This window comes from Oncorhynchus gorbuscha, linkage group LG01 (genome assembly GCF_021184085.1).
Source record: "Oncorhynchus gorbuscha isolate QuinsamMale2020 ecotype Even-year linkage group LG01, OgorEven_v1.0, whole genome shotgun sequence".
NCBI lineage: Eukaryota > Metazoa > Chordata > Actinopteri > Salmoniformes > Salmonidae > Oncorhynchus > Oncorhynchus gorbuscha.
Genome location: NC_060173.1, coordinates 3,074,172 through 3,093,251, shown reverse-complemented (window position 1 = coordinate 3,093,251; position 19,080 = coordinate 3,074,172). Strand labels below are relative to the sequence as shown.

At 39.5% G+C, this 19,080-nt stretch overlaps 1 protein-coding gene across 1 annotated transcript; it reads left to right on the top strand.

Annotated features, from left to right (window-relative positions):
* Window positions 1-1,335: 1,335 nt before the first annotated feature.
* Window positions 1,336-18,885, top strand: LOC124038484 (mucin-2-like; the record flags this gene model as incomplete). The annotated part of the gene is made up of 9 exons (XM_046354465.1): window positions 1,336-1,359; window positions 7,311-7,490; window positions 7,629-7,868; window positions 12,916-13,072; window positions 13,235-13,363; window positions 13,610-13,760; window positions 14,157-14,200; window positions 14,942-16,940; window positions 17,466-18,885. Coding segments are annotated over exons 1-9 (4,344 nt in total), but the record flags the coding sequence as incomplete, so codon positions are not given.
* Window positions 18,886-19,080: the final 195 nt, after the last annotated feature.

The window sequence follows — 19,080 nt, the reverse complement described above, 5'->3', positions numbered from 1 at the left end:
TTTCAGTGACCTTCTGAGAATCTTAGGTATCATCCCATTTCCCTCATCTAGCACATGAGTCAAATTATCCTCTTTGGCACTTTCCGGGGGATCATGGTGAATCAGGAATATGGCCCCCACAATAAAACAGCTCAGGACGGTCAGTGCACACGTGAAGCCCCACCCTCTCCCCCGAGAACATATCAACAGCCAGAGCCAGACACATCTTCACTTCTATGAACAAAAACAAATTCGAGAGATGGCCCCCGGAATTCTGTTAATTCCAGTTCTTCTCCCGAACTCTGTTTATTGTTCGATAGTGAAAAATGTCTTACCCCCCGCCGTGCGATATGAATCTGGGTAGCTCTTTCAGCTAGCTGTCACCAGGAGGCCTTGGTATGGGACTGGATTGAGTGACTTCACCTGTAGTTCTCCTGTAGTGTATAAGATCTTGGACATACAGATTTGGTTAATAAACAGTTTCTTATTCGTTCTGTTTATTAGCTAAACCTTTTTTTTTTATATATTTAAAAAAAATCCTATTCTAGAACACCATTTACCTCCCCCCTTTTGTTACCTTGCTCTGCCCAGGTAACAACCTTGCCTTATTTTAAACAATGACTTAGGTAAGATTTAGTATACCATCCTTATGTCTGACATCATCCTTCAGTAACTGTTTATCTACTCACTATGTTATCTTTGCTCGTCCTGTCTCCCCTCCTGAAACTTCTCTGCTCTCCAACCTTCAAGGTCTCTGCAGTGCGGGGGAGGGCTTGTCCTGTCTTTTCCCCTATCTGTCTGTACTGTTATCTTTCTCATGTTTTCCAAATTTGAACTACCTATTCTCACTGTTTGGCTCTATTCAAACCCATGGACCCTCTTTTAGAAAAAAAACATGTCTATGAGCGGCTTTTCTCCAAATTCCCCACAAATTCCCGGTCAGGGAACCATTTCCTCAATCAATCTATATTAATCCTAACAATAATCCTAAATCATCACAGATGTCCTACATTCCTGCTGAATGCAACACCATTCAAAAACTCATAATAATCAATCAAGGTCTAATAAATGCCAACCATATTAAAAATCCTTCCTACACTAACAAGCCCTCTCCTTGGGGACCCTCAGTCCTCTATCTGACAATAACATGGATTTAATGTGTTGCAAAGTGTGGAATAAAACTTTGGTCATGGATAACAGAGTAAAGCAGAACAAATCATTCTTATAACCCATCTGGTCCTCTCAGCTATTCTTATCCAGCACCAGGTGGACACCATGCCACCCTTCACGACAGGGAGAACAAACATACATGGGTCATCCTCAGTCTCTCCAACTGGAGCATCAAGCAAAGGCATCATGCCTGAAGCCTTCACCACATCTGTAACAGAACTTCTTAAAACACCCATCATGTCTGTCCTCGTCCTTTGTAGTCCGAGGGTGTAAGTGCCTGCATCAGAGAGCTTAATAGTTTTGATGGTTTAGTAGGATTTCATCACCTTTACAAATTTCAACAGTGCTCCCAGGTTTCCCCCATATCATGGAAAGCCTATCCACCTTTGTGGGATCCCCTATGCTATAAAGATATCCTCTTCTCCAGTCCCAAAACTGTCCCAAGTTGGTTATCATACGGACACCCTCCCCCATTACACAGGTAATGTCTCCCGTCTTTTGACACTCCTGTAACCGAGTGTTAAAACCAAACAAAAATATCTCAATTTCTTCCCTGCCCTGTTGGCTCTAAATATGTTATCTTCCCCTATTTATTCTCAATGATAAATATGACTTTCTCTCTGTTACAATACCAAATCCCTAATAGCCCATTCAAAAAACTTCACAGCTAATGTTATAAGACATAATCCTGAACCACTTTCTCATTTGCGGTTCAAACAGTAATTCTAACCCTCAACCAAAACTGCTTCATTTCTAATGAATTTACCTTAAAACTAGTAACTCAATATGACCCCATCCATTATACAAATGACTCTCCCCCGAGGCTGATCAGACCTTGGGAGCCAGTCATGATAAGGTCAAAAGGTCATACCATATTAGGCATAAAGAACCCTTTATCTTCTGAATAGAAATAGTCACCTGTATAATTCAAACCCATAAAAAAAACATCTCATAAAGTTCCATATGTGAGCCTGCCTCTTTAAAATACCCTTGCACTAAACAAACAGTTCTAACAGTTGTTCCGTGTGTATAATTTGCAGACCTTTTTCAATTTGGTCGTTTAAAGCTTATCTGTCCACAAAGTTATAATCCCAGGAGGCCTCTAAAGTGTGCCACCACACCCCTAACTATCATTCCCTAATGCTATTTCGAATCAGAATCTCAATAAGTGAACTATAACTAAACCTAATGATAATTCCCCTTTGACTCAAATCATTAATCATAAGTTTTAAACATCGTCTACGGATATGTTTACTTAAATGACCATGCTACCTTTAGATACAATTAACCCGATAACATTATTATCCAATGCATTACTTTTTCTCTCTGCTGCAAATGTCATACATTTCACAGTGTAAGGAATCCGTAATTTAATCCCCGATATTTAATAAATATGCATTTGCATTCTCTCATGGCTCCTTTAATTTACTTATCTTGGGTAACTCTCATCCGTTCCGGAACAAAGAGTTCTATCTAAAACCGCCAGAACACACTGTTCCAGTTTTATCAACCCCTAAAATTGGCCATAACCATTAAACAAATAACCAAAACATTTTTATATCACTTCTGGAAACCTAGATACGATTTGCTCCGTTATCCCCAGTCCCTGGTGACAAAAGTGTCTCGCTAGTGACATCATCAACAAGCGTTCAACCTTGACTCATATCGCAACGATTTTCAACTCATTGTAAATAATGGTTGGCTGTCTGTAACAACAGTATTTCGGGTTCGATAAACCAAACCTAATTTATCACCTCTGTTGAACCCTGAATTAGTCTACAACATCAATCAACATCTCTGAATTCGCTAATTTTATAAAAACATTTTGATGGGCATAATGGGCATGAATTATAGTTGTCTCCTCTGTTATCATTTAGAATCCATTTTGCTCTAAGTACCTGTCTCGTCTTTGACTTAGTATTTTTAATTACAACTCCATTCCCAATACATTATTCACTTGTCTAATTACAAACTCAGACCAGCATTAGTGAGTGTACGCCTTTAAAATGCCTTGTCTCTGGGAACAGGGAAATCCCCTTAACCCAAACGTTTACTACAAAAACAAAACCTAATAATTATGATAATCCCCTCACATCGTTTGTTTTAAATCCCTTGAGGTATCATGTAACTTATTTTTCTATCTTCGAATTGTCGTCCCACAATATTTTCCACTGTCATACACTCAAACCACTGTGATTACCGTGCACTGTCCCTTTAAGATAAGACTTTTCATTTGTTCCCCACAATGAGGTCGGAAATCAGATCATTTTTAGAATACGTTACTTTTCGTTCAATTTCACTGGCGTTACCTTAACCAAAAATCAATAATTAGAAAAACAATCACAACTTCTTACGATTAAACTATTCTCACCTAATTTATAGTCAAAAGCATTGCACTATATAGCCCCATTTGAGTGTCTAGCAATTCCGTTGCTTGGCTATAGACACAAATCTGCCTGCCTTTGTAAAATATATATTCCCTATTCAGATTGAGTTCAGTTTTGAATTCTAATCATCAGAGTAAACCCAACCGAACTTCTCAATTTAATTTACCCTAACATTTAACGTACCATGCTATAATGTCCAGATAGCCCGAAATTGTATCGTATCTCTCCGTTATTCCCTACATTTAAATTACAACCTGTTGACGATTTTTTCGTGGAGTGTTACACTCCCGGGCGAAATGTCCAATTTTGTTACAATTAAAACATCTTGTATTTTTCTTTTGACCCACCTTATTCATTTTTATCGACTTTATTTCCTTCTCTAACTTCATTATACCTCTCTTAGTTTCCGCGGGATCCACATACTTTGGGTGGTAATTTCACCGGGTGCTCCAGCACCCGTATTCTTATAATCACAAATTCGTCAACTGGATTATCTCTGCATTGTTGGTATAATCTAGGAAGATATAGTTTGTTATCCTCGCCCCCACCCAATTGGTTAACTTCTCTATCTGTGGGAGCAGTGGGTAGTGTCTCTCGAACCTTGTTAGATTTAATCTCTTTTTCGGCGCGTCCCATTCTCTTTTTTGCTTCCGAAAGCCAAACTCCGGCTGTGTATAACCCCTGTTTATTCTGCTTTTTCACATTATTACCACATTCCTTATGTATCTGTTTTATAAGGGATTCCAGCTTTTCTACATTTAGACGGCCATCAAAATCGTATTTCTTTTTCCATCTTAGACAGAAATCGATGTTTCTCTTGTCTTTCTGTGCCATGTATCGCTCGTCTCCCGTTAGTTCTGGGGCTTCTTTCGAGGCATTCCTCCCCATTCTTAATCTTATGTATCTAGTAGCAATGTTTTTAAACACTTAACTACACTTAAAAATGTCTCAAATCTCACTACTCTAGACTAAGTTGATCTCTCCTGTGAACCACGTCTATAGAAGACTTTTGATCGGACAATAACATTTCAGGATATTCTTTTTGGGACTTTGTTAATCGTTATTGTCTCGAATCTCACTAATCTAGACTAATCACTTATCATTTGATATTAATTTCTTTCAGCATTGTACAGGTTCATTTATTCTGTTCGCCTAGAATTACCCTGCCTTCTCACCAAGCCTAATTTATCCTCACCTGTCTTAACATATCTATCCGCTACTTTCCGCAGTCAGCTTCCCATATACAGATAGACTATTAGGTAAAGACTTTATTTAGGTATGTTTATTGAATTATTGGCCATCCTATTTGTACGGAACAAGCGTCCTAATTCTCCAATGCGTACTATATCACTCCTTAATAATCCTTGGCTTGCAAAACCAGGCCGTATTAAGCTCTAGTTTATTTGGTGGTAGTGCACCTTACCTCAGGGTCAATTTCGGACCCTGCTTCCTTTTTATCGATATCCTGGTTAATACCCCCGGTAGAAACCCATTTTATTTGTTCGGAATATTCAAGCACCTATTATTGATCAAATTCAACTCCTTTATAACATTTTAATCAATAAATATCCTAAATAATCCCTCCCAAATTCGAGAATAAAGGCTACTTTACCTGCTGCCGACTGGGAAAAGCATTGTTCGTTGTATCTAGTCACATTTACCCTTCCTGTCCTCCGTGATAATACGCAGGCCTGTTTCAATTTTAACCTCAATTCAGAGGTCAGGTCTTTAGTAAAACGAGTCAAAAACTCATCCGTGCACGATTTTTCAGCGTATTCCCTTCAGATAACAGGTAGAGTTGTTTAGATCCGGCTCGAAGGACCAAATTGATAGAGGAATTCTAAATTCCTTTAATGTTTTAATTGCCAAAACCAATTAGCACTCATTTCTAATTCATTTAATGAGTTGTAAGTTCATTAATTACATTTACATTACATTTAAGTCATTTAGCAGACGCTCTTATCCAGAGCGACTTACAAATTGGTGCATTCACCTTATGACATCCAGTGGAACAGTCACTTTACAATAGTGCATCTAAATCTTAAAGGGGGGGGTGAGAGGGATTACTTATCCTATCCTAGGTATTCCTTAAAGAGGTGGGGTTTCAGGTGTCTCCGGAAGGTGGTGATTGACTCCGCTCTTCTGGTGTCGTGAGGGAGTTTGTTCCACCATTGGGGGGCCAGAGCAGCGAACAGTTATTATGAATGAAGTAGATCGAGACCAGTCTTAAAAGCCAGGTTAAAGAGCGTTTAATTCCAGAGAGTACTAACCACATACACAGATTTCCACAGGTTATAAACTCAAAATGACATCATCAGTTTCCCACGATAGCCCCGTTGTTTTTTTGTTTAGGTCCGGAGATGCTTTCTACTCCCCTCATAAACCAGACATTACAACCTGTCTAAAAGATACAGATTTCTCTCACCAATGGAACAAAACCCAAACATTCTTATCTTGTCTGAAAAGCTTTTTCTCCCCCTTGACCTTTCCAAGAGGCACAGACAATCAAATTAGTTCTGCTTACATTTTCAGTAACAGCTTAACCAATAACCTTTACTTTTTATATCATAACATAATAGTATTAGAATAAATGGTTTCTAATCATTAACGAATACATAATTGATCATCTAAACTATATTTTCCTCTGTCAGGATAGTGTTAGGGTTAGGGTTAGTGTTAGTGTTAGCTATGTATTTGGGTTAGGGTTAGCTATGTATTTGGGTTAGGGTTAGCTATGTATTAGGGTTAGTGTTAGCTATGTATTTGGGTTAGGGTTAGCTATGTATTAGGGTTAGGGTTAGCTATGTATTTGGTTTAGGATTAGCTATGTATTAGGTTTAGGGTTAGCTATGTATTTGGGTTAGTGTTAGCTGTGTATTAGGATTAGGTTAGCTATGTATTAGGGTTAGGATTAGTGTTAGCTATGTATTAGGGTTTGGGTTAGCTATGTATTAGGGTTAAGGTTAGGGTTAGCTATTTATTTGGGTTAGGGTTAGGGTTAGCTACGTATTAGGGTTTGGGTTAGCTACGTATTAGAGTTAGGGTTAGCTATGTATTAGGATTAGGATTAGTGTTAGCTATGTATTAGGGTTTGGGTTAGCTATGTATTAGGGTTAAGGTTAGGGTTAGCTATGTATTAGGGGTAGGGTTAGCTATGTATTAGGGTTAGGGTTAGTGTTAGCTATGTATTAGGGTTAGGGTTAGCTATGTATTAGGGTTAGGGTTAGCTATGTATTAGGATTAGGGTTAGCTATGTATTAGGGTTAAGGTTAGGGTTAGCTATGTATTAGGGGTAGGGTTAGCTATGTATTAAGGTTAGGGTTAGCTATGTATTTGAACAGTAGAATTTCAAATCGACATCTTGTATCGGTGGACAAACGGGATAATCACCATAGTGTAAAGCCTAGCACCACCACAGTGTTACCCTGGATAGTGTAAAACCCAGCACCACTCCAGTGTTACCCTGGATAGTGTAAAACTCAGCACCACTCCAGTGTTACCCTGGATAGTGTAAAACCCAGCACCACCACAATGTTACCCTGGATAGTGTAAAACTCAGCACCACTCCAGTGTTACCCTGGATAGTGTAAAACCCAGCACCACCACAGTGTAAAACCCAGCACCACCACAGTGTAAAACCTAGCACCACCACAGTGTAAAACCTAGCACCACCACAGTGTTACCTTGGGTAGTGTTAAATCCAGCACCACCACAGTGTAAACCTCTCTACTAGTATTACATTAGCAATGAACACTTTCTGTTTCTGTCTTTCAGAGCAATAAGATCATACTAGCAGATGAATCTGTAAAAGTGATCAAACAAGAGAACGTGGTTGACGTACTATACCAGGTCCACTCTCTCGGTCTCTATGTTGTTGTTGAGGCTGAAAATGGCCTGATCCTCATGTGGGACAAGAAGAATAGCCTGTTCATCAAACTCAGCTCTACCTTCCAGGTGAGTGACTAGAATAGGACATTTTGAACCAGTGATTGCACTTTATCTTTGTTTAGAAATTGCATTGGCTTACAAAACAATGTGATGTTTTATTATCTACTTCAAGTTATTATTTTTAAATGTTTAATATCCTTCCAGGGCCAAGTGTGTGGTCTGTGTGGTAACTATGACGGTAATGGAAAGAACGACTTCACGTCCAGAAACCAGGAAGTGGTTGTTGAAGCTCTGGAGTTTGGGAACAGCTGGAAAGTGTCACCCAGTTGCCCCAACGCTGATGTCATAAAAAACCCATGCACTTTAAGATCATACAGGCAGTCCTGGTCTCTGAAACGCTGCAGCATCATCACCAGTAACGTTTTCTCAGCCTGCCACTCACAGGTACAGTACACAGAAGATACTATTCAATATAGATTCAAAACTTTATTGCCATACCAACCGAAGTTGTTAGGAAGTCGACGTAGTTGATATAAACAAAGATAAAAAGACACACATATACAGGGTAGCCTAGTGGTTAGAACGTTGGACGTGTAACCGGAACGTTGCAAGTTCAAATCCTCGAGCTGACAAGGTACAATATACAGTAAATACAGTCATTTGAATAACCTATACATTCAATAGACAGTACAGAAGATACATTCAATAGATACTACAGCAGATACATTCAATAGACAGTACAGCAGATACATTGAATAGAGACTACAGCAGATACATTCAATAGAGACGACAGCAGATACATTCAATAGAGATGACAGCAGATTGATTCAATAGACTGTACAGCAGATACATTAAATAGAGACTACAGCAGATACATTCAATAGAGATGACAGCAGATACAGTCAATAGATACTACAGCAGATACATTCAATAGATTCTACAGCAGATACATTCAATAGAGACTGCAGCAGATACATTCAATAGAGACTACAGCAGATACATTCAATAGAGATGACAGCAGATACATTCAATAGACACTACAGCAGATACATTCAATAAAGACTACAGCAGATACATTCAATGGACAGTACAGTAGATACATTCAATAGACACTACAGCAGATACATTCAATAGAGATGACAGCAGATACATTCAATAGAGATGACAGCAGATACATTCAATGGACAGTACAGCAGATACATTCAATAGACACTACAGCAGATACATTCAATAAAGACTACAGCAGATACATTCAATGGACAGTACAGTAGATACATTCAATAGACAGTACAGCAGATACATGCAGTCGGCAGGTTAAAACAAGCTGTCTGTACAAAGGCTATGACTTGTGTATCTTGGCTACATTGGTATTTACATTTGGTGAAAATTGTAATTTTCTATTCAAAGTCTAAGCCGTTGGGTGGGGTTACATATGGAATTGTTTTAAGACGGTCATACCATTGGTTATTTAGATATTTCCTTTTGAATTTAAGGACCTTTTAGTTTTCAAATATATACATAATATATTTAAAAAAATAAAAAATATTAAATATTGAATTTGGTCCTTACTTCTACAGGCCATCACAACACATTTATAAATGGCAAAAGAAACTGTCAAAAATCAATCATAAGGAATACGATTTTGAAGTGTCTAGATTTAAGAAAGCTAAATATTTTTTGTTTGTTGGGGGGGGACATATTATTTCTGTTGCCACAAAACAACCTCCATACTTCCATTCGTTTGCGTGGCTTACCTTCACCATCTTGTTCACAGGAGTCTCCCCTTTCTATAGAGTGGTCATAATAGTTTCTAGGCCAAACCATTCAGGCGCTACAGACGTTTCTGTGAAAAGACAGATTTTAGGGACATCTTGTGGTCTATGACTCAGCCACTGTTCACCGCAGATGCAGAAGGCCGACATAGGCGGATGTGGTGGATTGAGAAGCAGTCCGTACAAAAAACCTGATATCTCTAGCTTAAATTGACAGCTTGTGATAAGGATTTATGATGTTACTTAGATCGACGCACAGATGCATCAATAAACGCTTAAGGATTAATAGCCTAAATCGCTCTGGATGTTGGAGCTATTTGTTGAATGGGGAACTTGGCCTTCATCAAGGTTTATTTGTGAGTAAATCTGGCTTTGTAAATAACCCGTTGTTACCCAGCCACTAACCTCTCTGCACGTTACTGCAGTACAGGTCGTAAAAAAGTTCATCTGTAATATAAATATGGACTTGAGATGTGAGTCAGCAGACTGAGGGCTCAACTCTAAAAGGGCTAGATTCCCTTTTCGGGCTATCCACCTTTAAAAAGCTATATTTCCATGTTCGTGGAGACAGTACAGCAGATTCATGGTAAACGCTGCATTTGTTGGCTCAGTCGCGCTGTAACACGGATTGAATCTAGGTCTTAAACGCTGTATTTACAATTCCTAACAACCTAAATCTGATTTTCTTTTTATAGTCAATATTTTGTTCTGACTGTCCACACAAAGTAAGATCAGATAGATATTAAATATGAAAATAATTGGTAAAAGATCAAACTGCCTGTGTAAACGCAGTCTTTTTTTCTGACTGTCTGCTAGTCGTTTTCCATATCAGATTTGTTCATTCACACTGTTGTAGGCTCTGAAGTAGCACCACAGATGCAATGATCATTTCCTGTCCATCACATTTTGGGGTGGTTGTCATGGTAATGGCAGGTTGTCATGGTAATGGCAGGTCATGTGCATTAAACAACCCACTTTAGAGCAAAAACATCAGATCTGAGCGTCCAGACAGAGATCACATGGAGAATTGGGTTTGAATCAGGATTGAGATCCATATATGGAAGTGGTATAAATCAGAGCTCAAAACATCAGATTCCATGTGTTTTTTGTTTGCTGTTTACACATTAAGGACAAGATCAGATAGGTATTAATTAAATATGAAAATAACTGGTAAAAGATCTGAATTGAACTGCCTGTGTAAACGCAGCCAAAGTGGACGTGCATAAGTACAAGAGTTAATGCTTCAACAAGAGTTAATACACAGTAACTCACAGCCTCAGGGTCAATAAGGTTAAGGCTTCAACAAGAGTTCATTTACCTCACAGCTTCAGGGTCAATAAGGTTAATGCTTCAACAAGAGTTCATTTACCTCACAGTGTTATGCAGGTGAATGAGGACCCAAAAAGCGACTTTACAGAAACAGAGTTTATTCCAAGTCAAAACAGGAATACTGAAACCCTCTAGACAGTAGAGGGGAACAACTGAAGATGCGACCACAGACTGCAGGTCGCTTCGGGAAGGCGCAGGCCGTAGCTGATCTAGACACCTGCTCACACGCAGCATCTGAAGAAGGCAAAAACATGACAGGACGGAACGAGGACAAGAACAGCGAACATCAAACAAGGATCCGACAAGGACAGAAGCGGAAAACAGAGGGAGAAATAGGGACTCTAATCAGAGGGCAAAATAGGGGACAGGTGTGAAAGAGTAAATGAGGTAGTTAGGAGAATGAGGAACAGCTGGGAGCAGGAACGGAACGATAGAGAGAGAGAGCGAGAGAGCGAGAGAGGGAGGGGGAGAGAGAGGGATAGAAAGAGGGAAAGAACCTAATAAGACCAGCAGAGGGAAACGAATAGAAGGGGAAGCACAGGGACAAGACATGATAATCAATGACAAAACATGACACACAGCTTCAGGGTCAATACGGTTAAGGCTTCAACAAGAGTTCATTTACCTCACAGCTTCAGGGTCAATAAGGTTAAGGCTTCAACAAGAGTTCATTTACCTCACAGCTTCAGGGTCAATAAGGTTAATGCTTCAACAAGAGTTCATTTACCTCACAGCTTCAGGGTCAATAAGGTTAAGGCTTCAACAAGAGTTCATTTACCTCACAGCTTCAGGGTCAATAAGGTTAAGGCTTCAACAAGAGTTAATACGCCAGTGGGACACCTGTCGACAACTTCCGGTGAAATTGGAGGGCGCGCAATCCAAATAAATAATCATACATTTATGGATATTAAACATTTCCGTACATACAAGTGTCTTATATCAGTTAAAAGCTTAAAGTCTTGTTCATCTTACTGAACTGTCCGATTTACAATATGTTTTACAGCGAAAGCATGCCATGTGATTGTTTGGGGACGATGCCCCACATCAAAATATTTTTCAACCAGCACGGGCTTCATAAAATCACAAATAGCGATTAAATATTCACTTACTTTTTGAAAATCTTCTTCTGATTTAAAATCCGAAGGGTCCCCACTACATCATGCACGGTAGTTTTGTTACATAAAATCCTGCTTTATATCCACTAAAGTCAGTTTAGTTGGTGCCATCTATTTGAGTACATGCAGAGAAAGGACTCCAAAAAGCTACCGCTAAACTTTGTTAAAACAAGTCAAAATAAATTTCTATTTAATCCTCAGGTACCCTAAAATGTAAAAAAAACTATAATATTTCACACTGAAAGAAGTATGTTCAAAAGAAAAGCAAAATTAGCAGGTGCGGGTCCTCTTCGCCGCGGCCGCACAGACTGATTTCCTACTCTGACTCCCAGTTCTAAAACTCAAAATTGATCCTCGTTTGGGAAGAAACAAGCCTGAAACCTTGAACAAAGACTGTTGACATCTAGTGGTAAACCATAGGAATTGCAACCTGGGAGCTGGATTTGGATATGACCCTATACGTTCCATTGGAAGAGCATGGGCTTTCAAAAAAATTAAATTCCGGTTGGTTTTCTTTGGATTTTCTTCTACCATATCAATTGTGTTATTGTCTCATACATTATTTGAACATTTCTACAAACTGCAAAGTGTTTCATATCCAATAGTACCAATTATATGCATATCATGGCTTCGGGGCCTGAGTAACAGGCAGTTTACTTTGGGCATGTCAGTCAGACAGGAAGTGGAGAAAAATAAAGAAGAAGAAGAAGTTTTAATATACAGTACCTCACAGCCTCAGGGTCAATAAGGTTAATGCTTCAACAAGAGTTAATTTACCTCACAGCTTCAGGGTCAATAAGGTTAATGCTTCAACAAGAGTTCATTTACCTCACTGCTTCAGGGTCAATAAGGTTAAGGCTTCAACAAGAGTTCATTTACCTCACAGCTTCAGGGTCAATAAGGTTAATGCTTCAACAAGAGTTAATTTACCTCACAGCCTCAGGGTCAAACTTATGGTGGAATTTATAACAACCGATAATTTTGTAGCACAAGTCTTGGGCTAACAGGTTTCCTATAAGGTACACAATGACAAGCAGAGTTGCATGATGGTACATGGCAATCTTTTTAGTAAAATTGGTTTGTCAATAATCATGTGAATGTCCACACAGTCACCATAATAGACAACAACAAAAGTAGTACTAAACAGATAACAAAAACATGAAGTCAGCCATCCAACCCAATAATTATCATCGTCAATAGTTAATCTGTAGTCTCTTCAACAAGCTGAGCAATGCATGAATAAATAAATTATGGCTTAATGCATCTTTCTAAAAGGTGGACCCCACGCCATTCCATGATGCCTGTGTGAGGGACTCGTGTGCCTGTGACACTGGGGGAGACTGCGAATGTTTCTGTACAGCTGTAGCAGCCTACGCCCAGGCCTGTAACGAGGCAGGGGCTTGTATCAAGTGGAGAACATCAGATATCTGCCGTGAGTCATTTGCTTTGAGTGGGACAATTGATTGATGGATAGGTGGGATTGTTTAGCTATCGGGACAAAATACACATTTATGATTTCAATGTGTAACTTTTCAATCAATCCTCTTTTAGAACCCTGGTTCAGTTAAAATGTGACATGTTTTTATTTCACCAGCTCTGTTCTGTGATTTCTACAACCCTATTGGTGAGTGTGAGTGGCATTATAATCCGTGTGGATACCCCTGTATGAAGACCTGCAAGAATCCCTCAGGAACATGCTCCAGTCAGATCCCTGCACTGGAAGGTAACTAAGAGCCCTTCATAACAGCTTGGCCGTTTGATTTGGACAATTTACATTCCAAGTTGTTAAAGAAATGTACAGTATAAAATATGTAATAACTCCTCCCTCCCTTGTTCATCTACACTGAAAACTAAACACCAATATTTAAATATCATATCCATTACAGCTTTGGTGTTAGAACTAGATACCATGAGGATGATCTAATCTGTGCAGGTGTCCTGGATTAAATTGACTGTTTATATCTTAAAGGTTGCTATCCAAAATGTCCTTTGGCCCAGCCTTATTTGGAAGAAAGTACCATGAAGTGTGTCAGTAAGAAGGACTGTGGTTGCTACGATGGAGATGGAACTCATTACAACGAGGGAGAGATTATACCTTCCAAGGAGAACTGTCAGACATGGTATGTTTTCAGATCAACATTTTGATAAATACATAGATACTGTATTTACATTACATAGGATTTAATACAGTTGGTATAAGCCTTAAGGTAACCTGTATCTCTGGTCAGATAAGGCAATGTTAATAGTCCACCTACTATTTAATTGATTCTGATTTTCAAAGATTGGGATTTGACCTGTTAATACCTTATTGTGATTTGACCTGTTAATACCTTATTGTGATTTGACCTGTTAATACCTTATTGTGATTTGACCTGTTAATATTAAATTGTGATTTGACCTGTTAATATCTTATTGTGAATATAACATATAACATTGTATTGTACTTCATAACAAATAGCTCTTCATATTTTATTTGACTTTGAAAGGTACTGTAACCTCCCTCTTTCTTTTTCAAGTCGTTGCTCATCAACTGAGGTCAGATGCAGCTATGTGGTCCAAGGTAAGGAAAACCACTACAGACTGAAACATCAGCCTACATTATTACCAAGAAGTAACATGACAAGATGATTACATGATAATAACTGAAACATTAGCCTACATTATTACCAAGAAGTAACATGACAAGATGATTACATGATAATAACTGAAACATTAGCCTACATTATTACCAAGATCATAACATGACAAGATGATTACAAGATAATAACTGAAACATTAGCCTACATTATTACCAAGATTGTAACATGACAAGATGATTACATAATAATAGCTGAAACATTGGCCTACATTATTAACAAGAAGGTAACATGACAAGATGATTACGTAATAATAACTGAAACATTGGCCTACATTATTACCAAGAAGGTGACATGACAAGATGATTACATGATAATAACTGAAACATTGGCCTACATTATTACCAAGATCATAACATGACAAGATGATTACAAGATAATAACTGAAACATTAGCCTACATTATTACCAAGATTGTAACATGACAAGATGATTACATAATAATAGCTGAAACATTGGCCTACATTATTAACAAGAAGGTAACATGACAAGATGATTACGTAATAATAACTGAAACATTGGCCTACATTATTACCAAGAAGGTGACATGACAAGATGATTACATGATAATAACTGAAACATTGGCCTACATTATTACCAAGAAGGTAATATGACAAGATGATTACATAATAATAACTGGTGTTCCTTGTGAAAATCCTATTGCAGCTTGTAATTGTTTATACAACGGCAGAACATACAAGTATGGAGCGACCATATATCACACATCTGACGGTGACGGGACCTGTATTACTGCCACCTGCAAAGAGAATGGAACTATTGTCCGGATTATGAACCCCTGTCCCAGCACCCCAACTCCAACAACTACACCAAGTGTTACAACAACACAGATATTCACTCAAGCACCAACCACAACAGTATTTGTTTTCTCAACTCCTACCACTACCCCAACCCATACCCCTACCCCCACAACAACTCCTACCACTACCCCAACCCATACCCCTACCCCCACAACAACTCCTACCACTACCCCAACAACAACTTCTACCACTACCCCAACAACAACGCCTACCACTACCGCAATAACAACCCCTATTTCACCAACAACCACTTCACCCACTACTACTCCACACTGCCTGACCAAGATTGTCTGTGAATGGTCAGACTGGATTGACAATCACTATCCTACTCAAGAAACAGGAGGAGATTATGAAACCATAGAAAATATAAAGAAATATAGAAATGATACTTGTAGCCAACCTAAGGAGGTAGAATGCAGAGCCAAGGACTTATTCCTTGTTCCTTTGGACAAACTAGGTCAACATGTTGAATGCAATCCCTCAGTTGGACTGATATGCCACAACAAGGATCAAGGCATCCCACCAATATGCTACAACTACGAGATCAGAGTTAGATGTTGTGTTGATGTTTGTAGCAATGGGACAACTACCACCTCAGTTAGGCCCACAACAACCATTACAACAACAACTGCTACCACTACCCCAACATCAAAACCAACAACTACCCCAACAACTACCACAACTACCCCAACAACAAAACCTTCCACTACCCCAACAACTACCACAACTACTTCAACAACTAAACCTACCACTACCCCAACAACAACCCCTACCACTACCCCAACAACAACCCCTACCTCTACCCCAACCACAACCCCTACCACTGCCCTCACAACAACCCCTATTTCACCAACAACCACTTCACCCACTACTACTCCACACTGCCTGACCAAGACTGTCTGTGAATGGTCAGACTGGATTGACAATCACTATCCTACTCAAGAAACAGGAGGAGATTATGAAACCATAGAAAATATAAAGAAATATAGAAATGATACTTGTAGCCAACCTAAGGAGGTAGAATGCAGAGCCAAGGACTTATTCCTTGTTCCTTTGGACAAACTAGGTCAACATGTTGAATGCAATCCCTCAGTTGGACTGATATGCCACAACAAGGATCAAGGCATCCCACCAATATGCTACAACTACGAGATCAGAGTCAGATGTTGTGTCGATGTTGTTGATGTTTGTAGCAATGGGACAACTACCACCTCAGTTAGGCCCACAACAACCATTACAACAACAACTGCTACCACTACCCCAACATCAAAACCAACAACTACCCCAACAACTACCACAACTACCCCAACAACAAAACCTTCCACTACCCCAACAACTACCACAACTACCTCAACAACTAAACCTACCACTACCCCAACAACTACTGCAACTACTACACCTACCACTACCACAACAACAAAACCAACCACTACCCCTGCAACTACTTCAGCTACTTCAACAACATCTCCTACCACTACCCCAACATCAAAACCTGCCACTACGCCAACATCTACTACAACTACTTCAACAACTAAACCTACCACTACCCCAACATCTACTACAACTACTTCAACAACTAAACCTAGCACTATCCCAACAACTGCTACCACTACCCCAACATCTAAACCTACCACTACCCTAACAACAAAACCTACAACTACTACAGCTACTTCAACAACATATCTTACCAGTAACCCAACAACAAAACCTACCACCACCCCAACAACTATTACAACTACTTCAACAACAAAACCTACCACTACCCCAACATCTACTACAACTACTTCAACAACTAAACCTACCACTACCCCAACATCTACTACAACTACTTCAACAACTAAACCTACCACTACCCCAACATCTACTACAACTACTTCAACAACTAAACCTACCACTACCCCAACATCTACTACAACTACTTCAACAACTAAACCTACCACTACCCCAACATCAAAACCTACCACTACCCCAACATCTACTACAACTACTTCAACAACTAAACCTACCACTACCCCAACATCTACTACAACTACTTCAACAACTAAACCTACCACTACCCCAACATCAAAACCTACCACTACCCCAACATCTACTACAACTACTTCAACAACTAAACCTACCACTACCCCAACATCAAAACCTACCACTACCCCAACATCTACTACAACTACTTCAACAACAAAACCTACCACTACCCCAACATCTACTACAACTACTTCAACAACTAAACCTACCACTACCCCAACATCAAAACCTACCACTACCCCAACATCTACTACAACTACTTCAACAACTAAACCTACCACTACCCCAACATCTACTACAACTACTTCAACAACTAAACCTACCACTACCCCAACATCTACTACAACTACTTCAACAACAAAACCTACCACTACCCCAACATCTACTACAACTACTTCAACAACTAAACCTACCACTACCCCAACATCAAAACCTACCACTACCCCAACTACTTCAACAACTAAACCTACCACTTCCCCAACAACAACTCCTACCAATACCCCAACAACTGCTACAACTACCCCAACATCAAAACCTACCACTACACCAACAACTCCCACAACTACTTCAACAACAAAACTTACCACAACCCCAACAACAAAAGCTACAACTACTACAGTTACTTCAACAACTAAACCTACCACTACCCCAACAACAACTACTACATCTACCCCAACATCAAAACCTACCACTACGCCAACATCTACTACAACTACTTCAACAACTAAACCTACCACTTCCCCAACAACAACTCCTACCACTACCCCAAAAACAACTCCTACCACTACCCCAACATTAAAACATACCAATACCCCAACAACTGCTACAACTACCCCAACATCAAAACCTACCACTACACCAACAACTCCCACAACTACTTCAACAACAAAACTTACCACAACCCCAACAACAAAAGCTACAACTACTACAGTTACTTCAACAACTAAACCTACCACTACCCCAACAACAACTACTACATCTACCCCAACATCAAAACCTACCACTACACCAACATCTACTTCAAGTACTTCGACAACTAAACCTACCACTTACCCAACAACAACTCCTACCACTACCCCAAAAACAACTCCTACCACCACCTCAACAACAACTCCTACCACTACCCCAACATCAAAACCTACCACTACCCCAACAACTACTACAACTACCCTAACAACAAAGCCTACTACTAACCCAACAACAACTGCAACTACTTCAACAACTAAACCTGCCACTACCCAACCAAACACTACAGCTTCTTCAACAACTAAACCTACCATTACCCCAACAACAGCTACTACCACTACTCCAACATCTACTTCAACTACTTCAACAACTAAACCTACCAGTAACCCAACATCTACTACAACTACCCCAACATCAAAACCTGCCACTACCCCAACGTCTACTACAACTACTCCCACAACTAAACCTACCACCTCCCCAACAACAACTCCTACCACTACCCCAACAACTGCTACCACTACCCCAACATCTAAACCTACCACTACCCTAACAACAAAACCTACAACTACTACAGCTACTTCAACAACATATCTTACCAGTAACCCAACAACAAAACCTACCACCACCCCAACAACTATTACAACTACTTCAACAACAAAACCTACCACTACGCCAACATCTACTACAACTACTTCAACAACTAAACCTACCACTACCCCAACATCAAAACCTACCACTACCCCAACATCTACTACAACTACTTCAACAACTAAACCTACCACTACCCCAACATCTACTACAACTACTTCAACAACTAAACCTACCACTACCCCAACATCAAAACCTACCACTACCCCAACATCTACTACAACTACTTCAACAACTAAACCTACCACTACCCCAACATCTACTACAACTACTTCAACAACTAAACCTACCACTACCCCAACATCAAAACCTACCACTACCCCAACATCTACTACAACTACTTCAACA